Genomic DNA, 24,490 nt, shown 5'->3' on the forward strand with positions numbered 1-24,490 from the left:
TGATTTGTTATGAACAAGAGTTGTTTTCTTCTATTTCTCTTTTCTCTCTTTCCCGCTGACAAACATTTTTTTTCGGGATATTCTATTTTTGCAAGGTTTTTTTATGAGGAGTCGAGTGTGGGACTGGAACTGGTTCTTGAGGAAGGAGTGATTTCCTTAAAGGATCCCAGGATTAGCCGATCAGTTTGTTAAAGTCAGAGAAAAATCAAAGGTCTAGTAGTTATGGAGTTCAGAGGTAATCAGGAACAATCAGACAATGGCTATTCACACACTGCAGATAAAGTGCTCATTAATATATGTGGAAGAAAGGTTTATGAGTGGCTCTCCCCGAACTCCGAAGGTTTATGTTACTTAGGAAGGACACTACTTATAACCCTTGTTCAATTATTAAACAGACCTAGCATACGTTCCAGAAATGGAAACAATGTTCAGAAAATGATAGGAATATGTAGATCATGAAAATTTTATATGTCACTTTCATGATTTGTTTGTGCCTTCTTCATCTACCCAGTAGAACCTCAATCGAATCCAAACATCAGTGTACAAAGACGTAGGTACATGTATGTGTGAAATGATCGTCGCAAATCAGACATTATAGGCCAAAGCACTGTCCCAGCATACTCTATAAGTTGAATGTTGTCCCACACCCAACCAGTGGTCCCGTCACCGCTGAGTGCATATAGAGGATGTCTCGTCCTCCTCCCTGTCTTCCCCAAATATAGTCAAGTGTCTGATTTGCGAAATGAATACATACTTGTGTCTAGGTCACCGATTATTGTATGAAATATTTTTTTTTTCTTATGTTAATAATTGATGGCAGTTATTGTTTCTGCCAAAGGGTGGACTGTCGAAGTCAAAAATATTACAAAGAAAGAACATACAAACTCTACACACATATAAGTCGCTATACTTGCAAATACGCGCAGCAAGCACTGCAATATATGGTAAGACACGCATTTACACGGACATGCCACAGAGATGGATTCGACACTTATTTCATGCAGTACATAATTATAATAATATCAAGCGCCAGACCTCATGATGATTTAGAATTATATAATGAAGTAATGTCATGTATGTGTATTATTTGAACGAAGCCAGATACACCTGTCATATTTGGTATTGAAGCAAGCAGATTAATGTGTAGATTTATTTGATACTTGTTATTAAGTTGTAGGACATTGCAACAAATAGTTATGATTAAATGTATGAAAGCTAAAAATCACTCTTATTAGTACAATGGACAGGAAACTCAGGCCAGCCCCTTTGGATGTCTTCAAGGCTGAACCTGTGGAGCATATACAAATAGACTAGTGACTCATCATGAATGAGAAAGTCCCCTCCCCCCAAAAAAACTAGATAACACATTGCTGATCACACAGGAGGCAGTTGCTGTTTTTGTCCCAGACGATGATGGAGTGCCTGCATGATTTTAGAGAGAGAGAGAGAGAGTGATATGGAGAGACGAATTTATATGAGAAAGATAATGGTATTGTATGCTGGCCTGTAACTGTAACTGTATGTATTAACTGCTTACTGTATAAATTGTAATCATGTAATTATGTGTATACTGTAAATTGTAATATATCCTTTTAATAACAAATATATACATCAATGAGCTTTGGAACTCAGATAATGTGTGGGTGTATTGTTTTCTCTTATGGGATGCAGTGTTTTGCTATGAATAGCGCACATTCATGGCACATGGTAATAAGAGGTGCAGGCGTTTACAATATATATTAGAGCGGGCATTTTAAATATTTTTAAGGAAACAATTTGGCATTTACAGTATATTAGTATACATATAATAGCACTATGGTGCTAACTTAGAAATAATGAACTCTAGAATAGAGTAATGCGGATTCAGATACTATTTAAAATTAGCCTGAATCTCTTAGGTTTAGAGTAGAGATGTGCCGCAGGTATTTTTCGTGTTTTGGTTTTGGTTCTGGATCCCCACTTGTGTTTTGGATCTGGATTGGTTTTGCTAAAACCACCCTTTCGTGTTTTGATTTTGGATCTGGATGATTTTTGAAAAAAACATAAAAACAACTAAAATCACAGATTTTGTGGTAATTTTGATCCTATGTTATTATTAACTTCAATAACATTCATTTCCACTCATTTCCAGTCTATTCTGAACACCTCACAATATTGCTTTTAGGCCAAAAGTTTGCACCGAGGTGGCTGTATGACTAAGCTAAACGATACAAGTGTGCGGCACAAACACCTGGCCCATCTAGGAGTGGCACTGCAGTGGCAGACAGGATGGCAGATTTAAAAAATAGGCCCCAAACAGCACATGATGCAAAGATGAAAAAGAGGTGCACCAAGGTTGCTGTATGACTAAGCTAAACGTGTGCGGCACAAACAACATGGGACGTGCTGGAATTTGCCCAGATGTAATACACGTACAATATTGGTGGCACAGGAGAGCATACCCCTAAACCACACACACACGGCAAAGCCTGTGAAATTAATTTGGATAATAATAACCCTTTTATTTGGAGCTATTATAATAATATGCAGCACAGGCGAGTGTAACCCTACACCACACATGGCAAACCCTGTAAAAATGATTTGAATAATAATATAATGTATATAACCCTTTTATTTAGATTAAATAATAAACAGCACAAGGCACCACCACTGGACTGATGCAGCACAAGACAGAACACTGGACTGAACTTATATGGCAGTACCCCATGACTTATACAGCAGTATCACTGGACTGGATTTATACTAGAGATGAGTGGGTTCGGTTCTCAGAGAACCGAACCCTACCGGACTTAACACTCTGAGCCCGGTTCCGAGTCAGGCTCGGGTTTTCCCGCCTGACTTGGAAACCCGAACGAGGCAAAACGTCATCATCCCGCTGTCAGATTATCTCTTGTGCATCAGTCCAGTGACCAGTCACAGTGGTGGTGTCCTCTGCTGCCATATATCCAGTGTAACTGTATAAGTCCCTTACAGTGGTGCTGTGCTGTCCTTCATCAGACCAGTGTTAGTGTCCTGGCCATCAGTCATTCCAGTGACCAGGCAGTCACAGTGGTATACGCTGCTACTATATGTCCACTGCTTCCGTATAATAATAATAATAACAACAACAACAACAAGTCCCTTACAGTGTTGTTGTGTTGTGCTGCATCAGACCAGCGGTAGTGTCCTGGCCATCAGTCATTCCAGTGACCAGGCAGTCACAGTGGTATACGCTGCTGCTATATGTCCACTGCTGCCGTATAATATTAATAACAATGACAACAAGTCCCTTACAGTGTTGTTGTGTTTTGCTGCATCAGACCTGTGGTAGTATCCTGGCCATCAGTCATTCCAGTCATTCTTGTGCCGCATATTGTCTTATATACTGTAACTCCAAAAAAATAATGGAGAACAAAAATTTGAATGATAAAATAGGGAAAGATCAAGAACCACTTCCTCCTAGTGCTGAAGCTGCTGCCACTAGCCATGACATAGACAATGAAATGCCATCAACGTCGTCTACCAAGGCCGATGCCCAATGTGATAGTAGAGGGCATGTAAAATCCAAAAAGTCAAAGTTCAGTAAAAAGACCCAGAAAAATAAATTTAAATGGTCTGAGGAGAAACGTAAACTTGCCAATATGCCATTTACGACACGGAGTGGCAAGGATTGGCTGAGGCACTGGCCTATGTTCATGGCTAGTGGTTCAGCTTCACATGACGATGGAAGCCCTCCTCCTCCTGCTAGAAAAATTAAAAGAGTTAAGCTGGAAAAAGCACAGAAAAGAACTGTGCGTTCTGAGATGGTATCACAAATCCCCAAGGAGAGTCCAAGTGTGTCGGTGGTTGCGATGCTTGACCTTCCCAACACTGGACGGGAAGAGATGGCTCCTTCCACCATTTGCACGCCCCCTGCAAGTGCTGGAAGGAGCACCCACAGTCCAGTTCCTGATATTGAAATTGAAGATGTCACTGTTGAAGTACACCAGGATGAGGATATGGGTGTTGCTGGCGCTGAGGAGGAAGTTGACGATGAGGATTCTGATGGTGATGTGGTTTGTTTAAGTCAGGCACCGGGGGAGACACCTGTTGTCCGTGGATGAAGAAACCCATTGTGATGCCTTGGCAAACAACCAAAAAAGCAACCTCTTCGTTGTGGAATTATTTCTCCACAAATCCGGACAACAGGTGTCAAGCCATCTGTTGCCTCTGTAAATCTGTAATAAGTAGGGGTAAGGATGTAAACCACCTAGGAACATCCTCTCTTATACATCACCTGCAGCGCATTCATCATAAGTCAGTGTCAAGTTGTGAAACTTTGGGTAAGAGCGTAAGCAGTCCACTGACACCTAAATCCTTTCTTCCTCCTGTACCCAAGCTCCTGCAATCCCCACCACCAGCTCCCTCAACGTCAACTTCCTCCTCAGTCAGGAACGTCCGTAGTCCTGCAGGCCATGTCACTATCAAGACTGAGGAGTCCTCTACTAACCGGGATTCCTCCGGAGGATCCTTGAGTGGTACGCCTGCTGCTGTTGCTGCCGCTGCTGTTGTTGCTGCTGGGAGTCGATCGTCATTCCAGAGGGGAAGTCGGAAGACCACTTGTACTACTTCCAGTAAGCAATTGACTGTCCAACAGTCCTTTGTGAGGAAGATGAAATATGACAGCAGTCATCCTTTTGCAAAGCGGATAACTGAGGACTTGACAGCTATGTTGGTGTTAGACGTGCGTCCGGTATCCGCCATTAGTTCAGTGGGACTTAGAGAATTGTTTGAGGTACTGTGTCCCCGGTATCAAATCCCATCTAGGATCCACTTCTCTAGGCAGGCGATACCGAGAATGTACACAGACGTCAGAAAAAGAGTCACCAGTGTCCTACAAAATGCAGTTGTATCCAGTGTCCACTTAACCATGGACATGTGGACAAGTGGAACAGGGCAGACTCAGGACTATATGACTGTGACAGCCCACTGGGTTGATGTATGGCCTCCCGCAGCAACAACAGTAGCGGCACCAGTAGCAGCATCTCGCAAACGCCAACTCGTTCCTAGGCAGGCTACGCTATGTATCACCGCTTTCCGTAAGAGACACACAGCTGACAACCTCTTACGGAAACAGAGGAACATCATTGCAGAATGGCTTACCCCAATTGGACTCTCCTGGGGATTTGTGATATCGGGCAATGCCACCAATATTTTGTGTGCATTACATCAGGGCAAATTCCAGCATGTTCCCTGTTTTGCACATACAATTAATTTGGTGGTGCAGAATTTTTTGAAAAATGACAGGGGTGTGCAGGAGATGCTGTCGGTGACCCGAAAAATTGCGGTAACGAGGTGGAATTCAACACTCTATATGCTTAAGAGGATGGAGGAGCAGCAAAAGGCCATTCAAGTCTATACATCCACCTATGGTATAGGCAAAGGAGGGGTAATGCACCTGACTCAAGCGCAGTGGAGAATGATTTCCATCTTGTGCAAGGTTCTCCAACCCTTCGAACTTGCCACACGTGAAGTCAGTTTAGACACTGCCAGCTTGAGGCAGGTCCTTCCCCTCGTCAGGCTATTGCAAAAGCTGCTGGATAAATTGAAGGAGGAGGAGCGATTCCGCAAAGTATGTGGGACTTGTGGATGGAGCCCTTCAATCGCTTTGCCAGGATTCAAGGGTGATCAATCTGTTGAAATCAGAGCACTACATTTTGGCCACCGTACTCGATCCTAGGTTTAAAGCCTACGTTGTATCTCTCTTTCCAGCAGACACAAGTGTACAGAGGTGCAAAGACCTGCTGGTTAGTAAATTGTCAACTCAAGTGGAACGTGACCCATCAATAGCTTGTCCTTCAATTTCTCCCGCCACTGGGGCTGCAAGGAAAAGGATAATATTTCCTAGCCCACCCACTGGCAGTTATGCAGGGCAGTCAGGAGTGAAAGCTGACATCTGGTCCAGACTGAAGGATCTGCCAAAGATTACTGACATGTCTACTGTCACTGCATATGATTCTGTCACCATTGAAAGAATGGTGGAGGATTATATGAGTGACAACATCCAAGTAGGCATGTCAGACAGTCCGTATGTATACTGGCGGGAAAAAGAGGCAATTTGGATGCCCTTGCACAAACTGGCTTTATTTTACCTAAGTTGCCTAAACCCCCCCCCCCCCCCCCCCCCACCTCCAGTGTGTACTCCGAAAGAGTGTTTAGTGCAGCCGGTAACCTTGTCAGCGATCGGCGTAGGAGGTTACTTCCACTAAATGAATTATAAATTCCTCCGGGAGGACCTTTACCAGCAATTGCCTCCCGAAAGTACACAGGGACCTGTGATGGTGGATTCCAGTGAGGACGAATTAACACTCTGTGAGGAGGAGGATGTACACAGTGAAAGGGGTGAGGAATCAGAGGATGAGGTCGACATCTTGCCTCTGTTGAGCCAGTTTGTGCAAGGAGAGATTGATTAGTTTTTTTGGTCCCCCACCAAAAAAGAAGCAGTCATTTCAGCCACAGTCGTGTGGCAGACCCTGTTGCTGAAATGATTGGTTTATTAAAGTGTGCATGTCCTGTTTATACAACATAAGGGTGGGTGGGAGGGCCCAAGGATAATTCCATCTTGCACCTCTTTTTCTTCTTTGCATCATGTGCTGTTTGGGAACTAGTTTTTTTAAGTGCCATCTTGTCTGTAACTGCAGTGCCACTCCTAGATGGGCCAGGTGTTTGTGCCGCACACTTGTATTGCTTAGCTTGGCCATCTAGCTACCTCATTGCACCTCTTTTGCTTCTTTGCATCACGAGCTGTTTGGGGCCTATTTTTTAAATCTGCCACCCTGTCTGCCACTGCAGTGCCACTCCTAGATGGGCCAGGTGTTTGTGCCTCACACTTGTGTCGCTTAGCTTAGTCATCCAGCTACCTCATTGCACCTCTTTTTTTTCTTTGCATCATGTGCTGTTTGGGCCTATTTTTTAAATCTGCCATCCTGTCTGCCACTGCAGTGGGCCAGGTATTTGTGCCGCACACTTGTATTGCTTAGCGTAGCCATCCAGCTACATAATTGCACCTCTTTTTCTTCTTTGCATTATGTGCTGTTTGGGACTAGTTTTTGAATAGTGCCATCTTGTCTGCAACTGCAGTGCCACTCCTAGATGGGCCAGGTTTTTGTGCCGCACACTTGTGTCGCTTAGCTTAATCATACAGCCAGCTTGGTGCAACTTTTAGGCCTAAAAACAATATTGTGAGTTGTGAGGTGTTCAGAATAGACTGGAGATGAGTGGAAATTAATGTTATTGAGGTTAATACCGTAGGAGCAAAAATACCCCCAAATTCTGTGATTTTAGCTGTTTTTATGTTTTTTTCAAAAATCATCCAGATCCAAAACCAAAACATGAAAGGGTGGTTTTGGCAAAACCAAAACATGAAAGTGGAATTAGAACCAAAACCAAAACACAAAACACGAAAAGTGCCAGCCGCACATCTCTTTATACGGCAGTACGACTGGACTTATATGGCTATACGACTGGACTTATACGGCAGTATCACTGGACTGGATTTATACGGTAGTACCATTGGATTTATACAGCAGTACCACTGGACATATACAGCAGTATCACTGGACTGGATTTATACGGCAGTTCCACTGGACATATACGGCAGTATTAAATACAATAAAAATGTTAGTCCTCCTTATCGAGTGCTTGTATCCAACTGCAGCTGCACTCGTTTATCTGAGGCAGATCAGCTCAATCTGCTTCCAATACAAACTGTAATATCCAGATCAGAATAAAGGCACTCCACAGCGCTGTTCTCAAATCCGTCTCCAGGTAATTTTAACACTCATAGATGTAATCTACTTTTTATATCCACTTTAGTAGTAAGTATTTCCAAAAGAGTCCAGCAAACAAAAGGTAAAGTATATTTAAAACACACACGTTTTTATTAGATTCCTCTGTTAAAAACTTCCTCTTACTTGCACAGAGCAATTCAGTCTGCCGCCGACGCATTTCCACCCTAATTGGGTCTTTGTCAAGGCAAGAGACCCAATTAGGGTGGAAACGCGTCAGCAGCAGCAGGTGGATTTGCTCACTATCTTGTGTGCAACGGGGAGCGTTCAGAGACGGGAGGAGAGCGGAGTGGTCTGGTAGCGCATGCAGCGCTGGGAAGTTCACGGTCGGAGGGCAGCCAGCGGTGGAAGTGTCAGTGTCCACGGGTAAAGCATATCCCGGTGTAGGAAGCACCACTAGTAACAACGGCGTCCAGAGGATACGGTGAGCTCCCACTTGGGAACATCTATTTAAACCAGACCTGTAATCCGTCTGTCCTGCGAGACTGAATTACTTTGTGCAAGTAAGAGGAAGTTTTTAACAGAGGATTTTAAAAAAAAGTGTGTGTTTTAAATATACGTTACCTTTTGTTTGCTGGACTCTTTTGAAAATACTTACTACTAAAGTGGATATAAAAAGTAGATTATGTCTCTGAGTGTTAAAATTCCCTGGAGACGGATTTGAGAACAGCGTTGAGGTGTGCCTTTATTCTGATCTGGATATTAGAGTTTATATACGGCAGTATCTCTGGACTTATACGGCAGTATCTCTGGACTTATACGGCAATACCACTGGACATATACGGCAGTACCACTGGACATATACGGCAGTACCACTGGACATATACGGCAGTACCACTGGACATATACGGCAGTACCACTGGACATATACGGCAGTACCACTGGACTTATACGCCAGTATCACTGGAATTATATGGCAGTACCACTGGATTTATACAGCATTACCACTGGACTGGATTTATACGGCAGTACCACTGGATTTATACGGCAGTACCACTGGACTTATAAGGCAATATCACTGGAATTATATGGCATTACCACTGGACTTATAAGGCAGTACCTCTGGACATATTTACGGCAGTATCACTGGACTGGATTTATACAGCAGTACCTCTGGACTTATACGGCAGTACCACTGGACTGGATTTATACAGCAGCACCACTGGACTTGTACGGCAGTACCACTGGACTTGTACGGCAGTACCACTGGACTTGTACGGCAGTACCACTGGACTTATACGGCAGTACCACTGGACTGGATTTATATGGCAGTATCACTGGACATATACGGAAGTATCACTGGACTTAAACGGCAGTATCACTGGAATTATACGGCGTACCACTGGATTTATACAGCAGTACCACTGGACTTATATGGCAGTACCACTGGATTGGATTTATATGGCAGTATCACTGGACATATACGGAAGTATCACTGGACTTAAACGGCAGTATCACTTGAATTATACGGCAGTACCACTGGACTTATACAGCAGTACCACTGGACTGGATTTATACGACAGTACCACTGGACTTATACGGCAGCACCACTGGACTTATATGGCAGTATCACTGGAATTGTATGGCAGTACTACTGGACTTACTTATATGGCAGTACCACTAGACTTAAACGGCAGTATCACTGGACTGGATTTATACAACAGTACCACTGAACTTATTCGGCAGTACCACTGGACTTATATGGCAGTATCACTGGACAAGATTTATACAGCAGTACCGCTGGATTTATACGGCAGTACCACTGGACATATATACGGCAGTATCACTGGACTGGATTTATATGGCAGTACCACTGAATTTATACGGCAGTACCAATGGACATATATGGCAGTATCACTGGACTTATACGGCAGTACCACTGGACATATGGGGGGTAATTCCAAGTTGATCGCAGCAGGACATTTTTTAGCAGTTGGGCAAAGCCATGTGCACTGCAGGGGAGGCAGATATAACATGTGCAGAGAGTTAGATTTGGGTGGGTTATTTTGTTTCTGTGCAGGGTAAATACTGGCTGCTTTATTTTTACACTGCAAATTAGATTGCAGATTGAACACACCACACCCAAATCTAACTCTCTCTGCACATGTTATATCTGCCTCCCCTGCAGTGCACATGGTTTTGCCCAACTGCTAAAAAATTTCCTGCTGCGATCAACTTGGAATTACCCCCATACAGCAGTATCACTAGACTGGATTTATACAGCAGTACCTCTGGACTTATACGGCAGTACCACTGGACTGGACTTGTACGGCAGTACCACTGGACTTGTACGGCAGTACCACTGGACTTATACGGCAGTACCACTGGATTTTATGGCAGTACCACTGGACTGGATTTATACAGCAACACCACTGGACTTGTACGGCAGTACCACTGGACTTATACAGCAGTACCACTGGACTGGATTTATACGGCAGTATCACTGGACATATACGGAAGTATCAATGGACTTTTACGCCAGTATCACTGGAATTATACGGCAGTACCACTGGAATTATACAGCAGTACCACTCGACTGGATTTATACAGCAGCACCACTGGACTTGTACGGCAGTACCACTGGACTTGTACGGCAGTACCACTGGACTGAATTTATATGGCAGTATCACTGGACATATACGCCAGTATCACTGGAATTATACGCCAGTATCACTGGAATTATACGGCAGTACCACTGGACTTATATGGCAATACCACTGGACTTATACGGCAGTATCACTGGACTAGATTTATACGGCAGTACCGCTGGATTTATACAGCAGTACCACTGGGCATATATACGGCAGTATCACTGGACTGGATTTTACGGCAGTACCACTGAATTTATACGGCAGTACCAATTGACATATACGGCAGTATCACTGGACTTATACGGCAGTACCAATGGACATATACAGCAGTAGCACTGGACATATACGGCAGTAGCACTGGACATATACGGCAGTACCACTGGACATATATGGCAGTACCACTGGACTTATATGGCAGTACCACTGGACTTATATGGCAGTACCACTGGACTTATATGGCAGTACCACTGGACTTATACGGCAGTACCACTGGACTTATACGGCAGTACCACTGGACTTATACGGCAGTACCACTGGACTTATACGGCAGTACCACTGGACATATACGGCAGTATCATTGGAATTATACGGCAGTACCCCTAGACTTATATGGCAGTACCCCAAGACTTATATGGCAGTAGCCCTAGATTTATACGGCAGTACCCCTAGACTTACACAGCTGCACCACTGGACTGGACTTATACGGCAGTACCATAAGACTTTTACAGCTGCACCACTGTACTGGACTTATATGGCAGTACCCCTAGACTTATACAGCAGTACTTCTGATCTTATATAGCAGCAACACTGTACTGGACTTATACGGCAGTACCCCAAGACTTATACAGCAGTACCCCTGAACTTATACAGCTGTACCACTGTACTGGACTTATACGGCAGTCAGGGCCGGTTCAAGGGCGCTCTGCGCCCCGGGCAGGAAAAGGGGTGTGGTCTAATACAGGGGGCGTGGTCACTTACGCCCCCTGTACATTGCTAGCGCTGATTGAATGCTGAGCGGTGCGCGATGACGTCATCGCGCACCGCACAGCAAAAGGTCCTCTCCACGAAGGGAAACTAGACGCTATGCGTCTAGTTCCCTTCGTGGAGAGGACCTTTGCTGTGCGGTGCGCGATGATGTCATCGCGCACCGCTCAGCAAAGTTACTCTCCACGAAGGGAAACTAGACGCATAGCGTCTAGTTCCCTTCACAGAAGGCGGACGGGGACGGCAGCGGGCAGCGGAGGCGGACGGGGGACACAGCGGGCAGCAGTGGCGGATCTTGCCACGGTGCGGCGCCCTCCGGATGGCGCCAGCGCTCTCCGAAAGGCGGCGCCCCGGGCAAAAGTCCTGCTTGCCCGTGGCAAGATCCGCTACTGACGGCAGTACCCTAAGACTTATACGGCAGTACCCCTGGGCTTATGTGGCAGCACAGGGACACCACCACTGTACTGATGCAGGACAACATAGCACCACTGCAATGGACTGGACTTATACAGCAGCACTGGACATATGGCAGCAGAGGACACCACCACTGTGACAGGACTGATGCAGCACAAGACATTACCACTGTACTGATGCAGGACAACACAGCAACACTGCACTGGACTTATACAGCTACACTGGACATATGGCAGCAGAGGACACCACCTCTGTTACTGGACTGATGTAGCATAGGAGACTACACTGGACTGAGCAGCACAAGACAGCACTGGAATCGCCACCCCACTTTCCCTCACGCACAGGCACTGAGGAAGGAGACACGTCCTCTCGCTACACTCTCCAATTCCGGAGTGAAAATGGTGGTGACGCGCGGCTCCTTATATGGAATCCAAAACCCGCGAGAATCTGACAGCGGGATGGTGATGTTTTGCCTCGATCTGGTTTTCGAGTCTGGTGGGAAAACCCAAGCCGGGCTCGGATCCGGGCTCGGGTAGTGAAGTCCGGTAGTGTTCGGTTCTCAGGGAACTGAACTCGCTCATCTCTAGTTTAGAGTGATGGTACAATCCAATTACTCATATATGAGGCGAAATCACAGACTGTCCATCCAAGAGGACAATTAAAATTGTATTTATATATAGAACTAATGTGGACATGAATCTCTAAAGAGCATACAGCAGAGGTTCCCAAACTGTATGCCGTGGCTCCTTGGGGTGCCTCGGGACACTTGCAGGGGTGCCCTGGGTTGGTGGTCCAGGACCAATTAAAATTATTCATGGTCAATATAATAGGCAAAACCAGTGCTGGTGGCTGCCAGTCATAAAATATGTGGCCAAACAGAAGCAAATCTTGTCCCTAGCCACACAACTTACCCTAAGGATGACATATAAATAAACGCGATCTACTTAATGTAATATTTCTTTCTAAATTTATCAATAAGTAATTTTTGGCCTAGGGGTGTTGTGAAAAAAATTCTGATATTCTAGGGTGCCGTGATTCAAAAAAGCTTGGAAACCACTGGCATACATGTTATTTGTCTTGGAAAGTGCAATCTCACAATAATAGACAAAAAAAAGTGTCACAGTATCTATGTAATAAATAAAGCAGGTTTTTGTCAATGAAAATTTAGGTAAGGAGCACAATGATGTTCTTTAAAAAAACAAATAAAGCATATATAAAATATATTACATTTTGTTATCTCACTCTGGTGAGCAACATTCTGCTGAGCAACACCAGTGAGTTAACAGCATTTTGTATATTTGTTTTTATACTTTATTTTTAAAGAGTATCTTTTGTGTGTGTTTATTGTTTATTTTTTATTTTTTTCAAATGTCTACTATATTTATAAGATACTGTGATACTATTTAATGTCTATTATTGTGAGATTGCACTCTCCATGATAAATAGTATTTCAGGATTTATAAACACATTAGTTCTATTGGTATCCGGACTCCAGGTCGACACCACTTAGGTTAACACCAAATGGTCGACACACCTTAGGTCGACACCTGAAGTTGGTCGACACTGACAATAGATCGACATGAACAAGGTCGACATGGAAAAGGTCGACATGAGTTTTTTCCATTTTTATTCTTCAGTTTTTTTAACTTTTTCATACTTTATGATCCACATGGATTACAATTGAGTACGGTAACCTGTGCCGAATGCAGCGGTAGCAGAGCGAGGCACCTTGCCCGAAGCATGGCGAGTGAAGCGAGCCATGCGAGGGGACATGGTGCACTAATATGGGTTCCCAGTCACATTACGGAGAAAATGACACACAAAAAATATATTAAAAACTCATGTCGACCTTTTGCCATGTCGCCCTTGTATCACCGATATTCTCTCCCTGTCCTGTCTCACAAATATTCTCTCCATGTCCTGACTCACCAATATTCTCTCCATGTCTGTCTCACCAATATTCTCTCCATGTCCTGACTCACCAATATTCTCTCCATGTCCTGTCTCACCAATATTCTCTCCATGTCTGTCTCACCAATATTCTCTCCATGTCTGTCTCACCAATATTCTCTCCATGTCTGTCTCACCAATATTCTCTCCATGTCCTGTCTCACCAATATTCTCTCCATGTCCTGTCTCACCAATATTCTCTCCATGTCCTGTCTCACCAATATTCTCTCCATGTCCTGTCTCACCAATATTCTCTCCATGTCTGTCTCACCAATATTCTCTCCGTGTCCTGTCTCGCCAATATTCTCTCCATATCTGTCTCACCAATATTCTCTCCATGTCTGTCTCACCAATATTCTCTCCATGTCCTGTCTCACCAATATTCTCTCCATGTCCTGTCTCACCAATATTCTCTCCATGTCTGTCTCGCCAATATTCTCTCCATGTCTGTCTCACCAATATTCTCTCCATGTCCTGTCTCACCAATATTCTCTCCATGTCCTGTCTCACCAATATTCTCTCCATGTCCTGTCTCACCAATATTCTCTCCATGTCCTGTCTCACCAATATTCTCTCCATGTCTGTCTCACCAATATTCTCTCCATGTCTGTCTCACCAATATTCTCTCCATGTCTGTCTCACCAATATTCTCTCCATGTCCTGTCTCACCAATATTCTCTCCATGTCCTGTCTCACCAATATTCTCTCCATGTCCTGTCTCACCAATATTCTCTCCATGTCCTGTCTCACCAATATTCTCTCCATGTCTGTCTCACCAATATTCTCTCCGTGTCCTGTCTCGCCAATATTCTCTCCATATCTGTCTCACCAATATTCTCTCCATGTCTGTCTCACCAATATTCTCTCCATGTCCTGTCTCACCAATATTCTCTCCATGTCCTGTCTCACCAATATTCTCTCCATGTCCTGTCTCACCAATATTCTCTCCATGTCCTGTCTCACCAATATTCTCTCCATGTCTGTCTCACCAATATTCTCTCCATGTCTGTCTCACCAATATTCTCTCCATGTCTGTCTCACCAATATTCTCTCCATGTCCTGTCTCACCAATATTCTCTCCATGTCCTGTCTCACCAATATTCTCTCCATGTCCTGTCTCACCAATATTCTCTCCATGTCCTGTCTCACCAATATTCTCTCCATGTCTGTCTCACCAATATTCTCTCCGTGTCCTGTCTCGCCAATATTCTCTCCATATCTGTCTCACCAATATTCTCTCCGTGTCCTGTCTCGACAATATTCTCTCCATGTACTGTCTCGACAATATTCTCTCCATATATATCTTTTCATCTCACAGGTATGTTGATTTCTGCCTGCTGATCCCTACACCTCTGCAATAACCCACAGACATCTCCATGCTATATTTTCAAAGTATGTTGATTTCTACCTGCTGATCCCTACACCTCTGCAATAACCCACAGACATCTCCATGCTATATTTTCAAAGTATGTTGATGTCTGCCTGCTGATCCCTGCGAACTATAACTCTTGATCTATATTCACACCAATGTATATTTTAGCAGTGTATGTAATTGTATTTGTAGAATATTAGTACTTGCTTATAGCTGATATTCTCTCTTGTATTGATGTTGGTCAGTGGAGTGGAGTTTATTAGCATACATGGCCTGGTGTTTACTTAACACAGGGTAATATAATTCCTTTGATTAGATGTCCAATTAGCTTCAGCTGAAGCCTTTGTAAATTAGAACTAGTATATGTTTGCATTCAGTTATGGGGCAGTTGTCTGCGGGGGCAGTTGTCTGAAGCTTAGAAATATACGAAGTTTGGAAATGACAAAGTTAGGAAATTTTAAAAAGAACAGTTAAACCAACAGTTGAACAAACATTGAAAAACATTGGAAAGCAGGTAAATCTACCATTTAACTAACAATTTCCATAAGCATTTTCCTATCTATACTTTTCTCTTTATAAACACCATGCTCCACAAACTGATTTTCCTCATAGCACTTCATGGTATCCTCTATAAAATGACATCGTCCTTCACTATTCCTGTTATTTATCGCTCTGTACACATTGCAGCCTCATTAATCCACTCCCCTCTTATTAACACTCATGAGCTTTTAACCTATCTATGTAAACTAACTGTCACATCCTCTACCTGTCACCATAAACTATCACACACCTCCCCCAACTATACCTATCTCTCTCTTCTTCTGCTTCTACTAGCTGGTGACATATCCCCAAATCCAGGTCCCATCCACATACCACGCTCACATTCAGCTGATTCACAACAGAATATAAAATCAACAAACCTTATCAACATCACTTGTCTCCCATCTACCTCCAAGTCACTAAAATGTGCTTTATGGAATGCACGCTCTGTTTGCAACAAATTAACAGCTATTCATGACCTTTTCATAGCAAAAAAATTCAATATGCTCGCTATAACAGAAACCTGGCTCACACAATCAGACACTGCCTCCCCTGCAGCACTGTCACATGGTGGCCTCCACTTCACACACACCCCCAGGCCTGGTAACCTCAAAGGAGGGGGTGTTGGAATATTACTATCCAAATGTTACACGCACATTGTTTTACCACCTGTTCCCTCACTCACATTTACATCCTTTGAGGTACACTCTATTAGGATTTTCACCCCTTTCTCTCTGCGTGTTGCAGCTATCTATTACCCACCTGGGCAACCCAAAAAGTTTCTGGAAGAATTTTCTGCATGGCTCCCTCACTTTCTTTCCTCTGACATCTCCACCATCATTATGGGTGATTTCAATCTCTCTATTGACAGTCCACAATCTCCCCATGCCTCTAAACTACTCTCTCTAACCTCCTCTCTTGGCCTCTCCCAATGGACTGACTCCCCTACTCATCAGGAGGGCCACTGCCTTGATCTTGTATTCACCAGACTATGCTCTGTTTCTGAACTCACTAACACTCCTTTCCCTCTCTCAGATCACAACCTTATCACATGCATGCTCTCCTCCATTACTTCAAACTCAATGTCCATAACGTCTACAAGGACACCTCTTACCCGCAGAAATATTAACGCTATTAATTTTCAACAACTATCTACCTCTCTGCAACCACTGCTTTCACCAATTTCTACATTCACCTCTCCAGAGACCGCTGTGTCACACCTTAACCAAACTCTAGTAACAGCACTTGATGAAGTGGCTCCAGCTACTCATCACACTCCACGTAGACTTAGATGTCAACCGTGGCACTCTAAATACACTAGACACTTACAAAAACTCTCACGAAAAGTTGAACGCCAGTGGCGTAAATCTCGTAGTTCAAGTGACTTTCTCACATATAAGACCACCTACCACTCTTATCGTACTGCTCTGGACACTGCCAAACAAACATATTTTCAATCTCTCATCTCTGCTCAAGCCTCTAACCCCAAGCGACTTTTTAATACATTTAAATCACTTCTTGTCCCTCCCTCACCTAACCCACCAGCCACTGTCAGTGCGCAAGATCTTGCTTCCTATTTCAAGGACAAGATTGACAAGATTCGAAATGAAATGGTATGCTCTTCCACAGCAAGTGACCTGCTCAATTCCCTGCCTGAACCCTCTAACACCTTCTCTTCCTTTGATCCTACAAATGAAGATGAAGTATCTGCACTCTTTTCATCTGCCTACTCTAATACCTCTCCCCTTGACTCTATACCCTCACAAATTAGTAAAGCTCTGTCTACTGTGCTCATCCCAACCTTAACAAAAATCTGTAATCTCTCCCTGTCTACTGGTATCTTTCCTTCTCTATACAAGCATGCAGTGATTACTCCCATTCTGAAAAAACACAACTCTGACCCGAACGCTCTCTCTAACTACCGTCCCATCTCTCAGCTCCCATGCCCCTCCAAGCTACTGGAGAGACTTGCCTACACTCGCCTCACACACTTTCTTAACTCACACAGCCTACTGGACCCACTTCAGTCAGGATTTCGTGCCCAACACTCCACAGAGACAGCACTGACTAAGGTAGTGAATGATTTGGTCACTGCTAAATCTAAAGGACATTTCTCTCTACTTATTCTCCTTGATCTCTCTGCTGCTTTTGACACTGTTGACCACTCTCTTCTCATACAAACACTACAATCCCTAGGTATTCAGGACACAGCCCTTTCTTGGTTCTCATCCTACCTATCTAATCGCTCCTTCAGTGTTCGTTTCTCTGATTCCACCTCTCCTTCGCTACCTCTCTCAGTTGGAGTACCGCAAGGCTCAGTCCTAGGTCCTCTGCTTTTCTCTATCTATACCACATCTCTTGGCAAACTAATCAACTCTTTCGGATTTCAGTACCATCTGTATGCGGATGATACTCAAATCTACCTATCCTCCCCTGATTTGTCACCATCTGTATTGGGCCGTGTCACTGCATGCCTTTCTGCCATTTCATCTTGGATGACATCTCGCCACCTCAAACTTAATATTTCCAAAACAGAATTAATTATATTTCCACCGGCCAATAGTAGTTTCCAACCTGATATCTCTATCACTGTTGAGAACTCTGCAATCACCCCTACCCCACAAGCTCGCTGCCTAGGTGTCATTCTTGACTCTGAACTGTCCTTTGTTACCCACATTCAATCTGTCTCAAGATCATGTTACATACATCTAAGAAACATATCCAAAATACGCCCTTATCTTACACAAGACACAGCAAAAACTCTAATCCATGCTCTCATTATCTCCCGCATTGATTATTGTAATAGTCTCCTGACCGGTCTTCCCAAACATAGGCTCTCACCACTACAATCCATTTTGAATGCAGCTGCGAGACTAATCTTCCTTGCCAGACGTTCATCGTCTGCAGATCCGCTCTGTCAGTCCCTCCATTGGTTACCGGTATTCTACCGTATTAAATATAAAATACTTTTACTCACATACAAGGCTATTAACCAAACTGCACCAACATACATCTCTTCACTCATCTCAAAATATCTCCCTACCCGACCTCTCCGCTCTGCACAAGATCTACGTCTCTCATCCACACGCATTACTTGTTCACACTCAAAATTACAGGACTTTATCCGGGCTTCACCCACTCTGTGGAATGCCCTCCCACGCACAGTAAGACTCGCCTCTAGTCTCCAAACCTTTAAATGTTCCCTGAAAACTCACCTCTTCAGACAAGCCTATCAAATTCCAGACCCACCGACATAACCTTCAGTGCTTCCCTATCTAATTACATCCTCTGTAGAATATTCATAACATCACATATCTTGTCTTTCTTTAGTCTCACACCCTCCTGACACTTGGATAACTTTGTGGGGTATCATCATACAACCCATTAAGAACCTAGCAATCTGGTGGACCATTATGCAATAGGTAGCATCTATCCTTGTGTATCTATGCCTATTTCCCTATAGATTGTAAGCTTGCGAGCAGGGCCTTCCTACCTCTGTCTGTCTGTTTTTACCCAGTTTTGTTCTATTACTGTTGTTCTAATTGTAAAGCGCAACGGAATATGCTGCGCTATATAAGAAACTGTTAATAAATAAATAAATAAATGTCCTGTCTCGACAATATTCTCTCTGTGTCCTTTGTACTGGAGACAGTATTACATGTAATATGTGAATGCCAGGGGAGAGCAGTAGTACATGTGTGAGGTAAATCCCAGGTGATAACAGAAATATATGTGCCAAGTAGATGCCAGGAGAGAACAGTAGTATATTTGCCAGGTAGATGCCAGTAGAGAACAGTAGTATATTTGCCAAGTAGATGTCAGGAGAGAACAGTAGTATATTTGCCAGGAAGATGCCAGGAGAAGGCAGTAGTGTACTGTATAAGCCAGGATAGATCAGTAATATATGTGCCTGGTAGGTGCAAGGGCATAGCAGTAATTTATTTGCCAGGATAGATCAGTAATATATGTGCCAGGTAGATGTCAGGATAGATCAGTAGTATATGTGCCAGGAAGGTGACAGATTTTATCAGTAATATATATTCTAGGTAGGTGCCAGGAGAGAGTGATATATGGGCCATGCAGATGACAGGTAAAAAAAAATGCAGTCTACAGTATGTGCCATGTAGATGCCAGGAGAGATCATCAATATTTGTGCAAGGTAGATGCCAGGAGAGAACAGTAGTATATGTGCTAGGTAGATGCCAGGAGAGGACAGTAGTATATGTGCTAGGTAGATGCCAGGAGAGAACAGTAGTATATGTGCTAGGTACAGTAGATGCCAGGAGAGAACAGTAGTATATGTGCTAGGTAGATGCCAGGATAGAACAGTAGTATATGTGCTAGGTAGATGCCAGGAGAGAACAGTAGTATATGTGCTAGGTAGATGCCAGGAGAGAACAGTAGTATATGTGCTAGGTAGGTGCCAGGAGAGAACAGTAGTATATGTGCTAGGTAGGTGCCAGGAGAGAACAGTAGTATATGTGCTAGGTAGATGCCAGGAGAGAACAGTAGTATATGTGCTAGGTAGATGCCAGGAGAGAACAGTAGTATATGTGCTAGGTAGATGCCAGGAGAGAACAGTAGTATATGTGCTAGGTAGATGCCAGGAGAGAACAGTAGTATATGTGCTAGGTAGATGCCAGGAGAGAACAGTAGTATATGTGCTAGGTAGATGCCAGGAGAGAACAGTAGTATATGTGCTAGGTAGATGCCAGGAGAGAACAGTAGTATATGTGCCAGGTAGATGCCAGGAGAGAACAGTAGTATATGTGCTAGGTAGATGCCAGGAGAGAGCAGTAGTATATGTGCTAGGTAGATGCCAGGAGAAAACAGTAGTATATGTGCCAGGTAGATGCCAGGAGGTATGAGTAGAACATCTAACATGTGGATACCAGGACAGAGCAGTAGTATATGTGCTAGATAAATATCAGGAGAGATCAGTAGTATATGCACCAGGAAGATACCAGTAGAGATCAGTACTACAGTATTTGTACTAGGCATAGGCCAGGAGCGGTCAGTAGTATACAATATGTGCCACGTAGAGTCTTAACAGAGTTAGTAGTAAATGCCAAACACAGGGCCTGATTCAGGTTGTTAGCAAAGCAAAAAAGCACACAACCGGGCAAAACCATGTTGCACCGCAGGTGGGGCAGATGTAACATATGAAGAGAGATTATTTGCTTTGCTAACACACCTGAATCAGGCCCACCGTGCACAATCTGTACACAATATCGTACTGACATAAAGTGTAATATACATGAATTACAAATCAAATGAGAATCTTCTCTTCTGCCACAGGCTGAATGCAAATAACAAATAAATACAGTGTTTAGACTTCAGCAGCCATTCTAATAACAGTAATAGTATCATTGGGTGGAATAAAGACACACTCGGACTATCAGAAGCAGCTGCTGATCGTTATAATCATCAGTGTTGAGCAACTACAAGTTACACACCTCCTGACAGCCACATGTGTGTCTTTGTTACGGTCTCGAGCAACACTTGTACACCTGCCACCCCTCCCTTAGCATCCCTTTATAAGTATATGGAGTTGCAAGCGCGAATGCGTCTGAACCTAGTTATGGATGGATACACAATTTTTTTGAAAGCCAGAATTGTCCTAACGCCAGAACACAGACCGTCTCCCTGCAGCTACCTGTGCCGCTGTGGATCTCTTTGTGCCTGTCATCTTGTATGGCACACAGCAAATGGTGTAGGGAGATTAGAGCCGGCCATAGGCATAGGCAAACTAGGCAATTGCCTAGGGCATTTGATATGCCCAGGGGCATCAGCAGCTTCTACTGATTAAAATGATATGCGGCACGCATATATTCTGTATGTAGCATTTCATATGCAGATACAGCCACAGTCTCACACAGTATATAGGCATTCTGCATATCATTTTAATCAGCAGAAGCTGCTTGTGCATCCTAGCCACATAGCAATGCAAATAAGATGCATTTTCATTAAAAAAAAATGTGCCCGACGTTAGCATTGATACAAGATTTGTGAGGACACATCTGTATCCAAGCAGAGGCAGAGGTCACAGTGTTAGTGGAAGTGTGAGTGCTGTGTGCATGTGAGTGGGTTGGTTGTGCAGTAGTGTTCGGAATATGTGTAAGGAGCATTATGTGTGTCATGTAAAAATGCATTAATAATGTGCAACATATGTGTAAAGGGCACTATGTGTGTCATTATGTGTATAAGGGCATTAATAATGTGCGGCATATGTGTAACAGGGTACTACTGTATGTGTGTCATTATGTGTATAGGGGCACTAATAATGTGCAGCAAATGTGTAGGGGGCACTATGTGTGTCATTATGTGTATAAGGGCATTAATAATGTGCGGCATATGTGTAAGGGACATGTGTATAAGGGCATTAATAAAGGTTGTCATAATGTGTAAGGCGCATTATGTTTATAAGGACATTAATGTGTCTCATATGTGTAAGGGGCATTACTGTGTGGAATTGTGTAGAAATGCATTGCTAATGTGTGGCATTATGTGTATAAGGTGCTCTACTATGTGGCGTTGCATATAGAAAGGGCACTACTGTCTCATCTAATGTGAATAAAGAGCAATAAGGTGTGATGTAATGTGAATAAGGGGCTCTACTGTGAGGAGTAACGTTTATAAGGTAAAGTGATACTACTGTGGGATGTAATATGAATTATGGACACTATCGCAAGATAAAATGTGAATAAAGTTGCAGTACTGTGTGGCGGAATTGGAATTGGGGTTACTATTGTGTGGCCATGCCCCTTCCCAGCAAGAAGATGCCCCTTTTTGGGCTGTGTGTCAAATGTGCGAACTGTTCCTATTTAAAATATAGGGGGTACAAGGACTGCTATGGGTGAGGGGTGATGGTGCTGGGAAAGAGGTGCAAGGTCAGAGGCAGAACCAGCGGTGGTGCTAGAGGGCACCAGCCAAAATCTTGCCTAGGGCATCATATTGGTTAGGGCCGGCTCTGAGGGAGATGTACAGCCCCACCCCGCCTAGATCTGTCCCTGGGTCCGGTCTGGCGTTTTGGAGTCTGGACTGTTGTGGCTTTCACCTAATCTTGATTTTTTTTTTGTACCTGTACATATAGACTTCAGGGGTGGTGACTAGGGCTAAGACTCGGGGAGTGGCGAATACGGCTAAACCTTCCCCCCCCCCCCTCCTTTAGTACCTAATCCCCCCCCCCCAAAAAAAGATTATGAGTGGTGTCGAGATTCCTGAGTCAGTCACATGACTGTCGACATCCCGACTGCTGGGATGCTAAACGCATCAGATAGATAGATAGATAGATAGATAGATACAGGGTTTGACTGGCTCATAGGGGTACAGGGGAAACCACCGGTCGGCTCCACTGCCTGGGGGCCCACTCCTTCCTCTAGGGATCAGGTTCTAGATTGTGCACTTGTATTATACATGGTAGATATGTTGCATTACTCCGCACAAGTCTATTGTGTATTTCAAGCCTCTGTGGGGGTTGGCCACACCCCCTTTGCAGGCTGACCACACCCCTAAGTATGGGCCCCTATCACCGTATCACTGCATTTCCCCGGTGGGCCCTTCATGCCCCAGTCCGACGATAGATAGATAGATAGATAGATAGATAGATAGATAGATAGATAGATAGAAAATCTCCTTAAATCCTACTCTGTATGAGACTCATAATCTGTCACATCCCCACCCTACAGCTGGTCTCTTACCTGATAGAATAGCACAGTGACTGAGGTGCTGCCTCCAGGAACACATTATATCCAGTCCACGAACACAAACATTAACAACAAACTTTCTTTTCTCCCTTATCCTGGAACTGGCATCTCCCTGATCCGTGTAATCTCTGTAGCACTCTAGATGTACAGTATTACTCGGTCTCCTATTATCCAATGCTACATTTAGTAGAGATCTCTCATTTCATTAGAACTTTTCCTCCTGCTCCGTGCTGTCTCAGTGTGCCTCTCCTCTGCCTCTCGGTAGCTCTATCACATGGCTGTACGGGGCCGTCCTATATCTGGGAGATACAAATGGGGAAGTAATACAAACATTCCCCACTGAGATGTGTTACTCACTCTTCTATCTGTTTGTAGAGGGCTGAATTCTGTACAAAACATTTCCAGTAGCACAAAATACATTTTCCTCTATTTAGAACTGTTCTCTAATACAGCTCTATATTCAGCCTTTATGACTAGCAGTCTATGGGGCAGTGCAATGTAGAACTACAAGCCCCAGGTAACACTCAGCTGCAAGACTTAAGTCATACGCCTCAGTGACAGCATTGATTGTGTGGGTCACAGCAAAACTGTCTCTGCTGCTCAGTGGTTGCCATTGGGAACAACACAATAGTAGGAAATTATGTTTGTCTATTTAGTTATTATGGTATGTTTAACCTTTTCCTGACAACTTATTTATATTATTTAAATGTTTGATACAGCCTATAGACAGTGTCGAACTGGGGCATGAAGGACGCACTGGTGGAATGCAGTAGTAGGGGCCCATGTTTAGGGGTGTGTAGCACTCTAGAGGTAAACACCTCGGTCAATGGTCTTACCGGACTTCAGGCCGAAGATGTCGCTCTTGTTGTCTTCACACAGAGGTCAGGATGGCGCGCTCACGCGTTTCTCTTTTGGAAATAGAGGACAACAATGGCTAGCAACGTAAGTTTATTCAATTCAGTGATCAAGGCGTATATCACTTAAGTAGGGTGATTCAGCCCCACAACTCCTTATGCCCTTATAGAGGTATACAGATAAATACTGTCACAATGGCAATACAGCAGGAAACTTACAATGGCAAGCAATAACTTTAAGTACAAACACCACGCTTCCGGCGTCCTTTTAACC

The 24,490-nt window shown here is 43.8% G+C and overlaps 1 protein-coding gene across 4 annotated transcripts in view; it reads right to left on the bottom strand.

Moving 5' to 3' along the window:
* The window catches only part of LOC134966064 (carcinoembryonic antigen-related cell adhesion molecule 8-like), a 295,560-nt gene extending 271,922 nt beyond the window's left edge, over positions 1–23,638 (bottom strand). For 2 of the 4 annotated variants that reach the window (XR_010188579.1, XM_063942528.1), the window contains exon 1: positions 23,357–23,637. Coding sequence is in view for 3 of the 4 variants with exons in the window: in XM_063942528.1 (XP_063798598.1) it covers positions 23,357–23,402 (46 nt within the window). In the remaining variant the exon portion in view is untranslated. Of the gene's footprint in view, positions 1–23,356 lie in introns of all 4 variants that reach the window. The other 2 variants (XM_063942530.1, XM_063942529.1) reach the window with 2 other exon arrangements.
* Positions 23,639–24,490: the final 852 nt, after the last annotated feature.

Source organism: Pseudophryne corroboree, chromosome 10, assembly GCF_028390025.1.
Source record: "Pseudophryne corroboree isolate aPseCor3 chromosome 10, aPseCor3.hap2, whole genome shotgun sequence".
NCBI classification, from domain to species: domain Eukaryota; kingdom Metazoa; phylum Chordata; class Amphibia; order Anura; family Myobatrachidae; genus Pseudophryne; species Pseudophryne corroboree.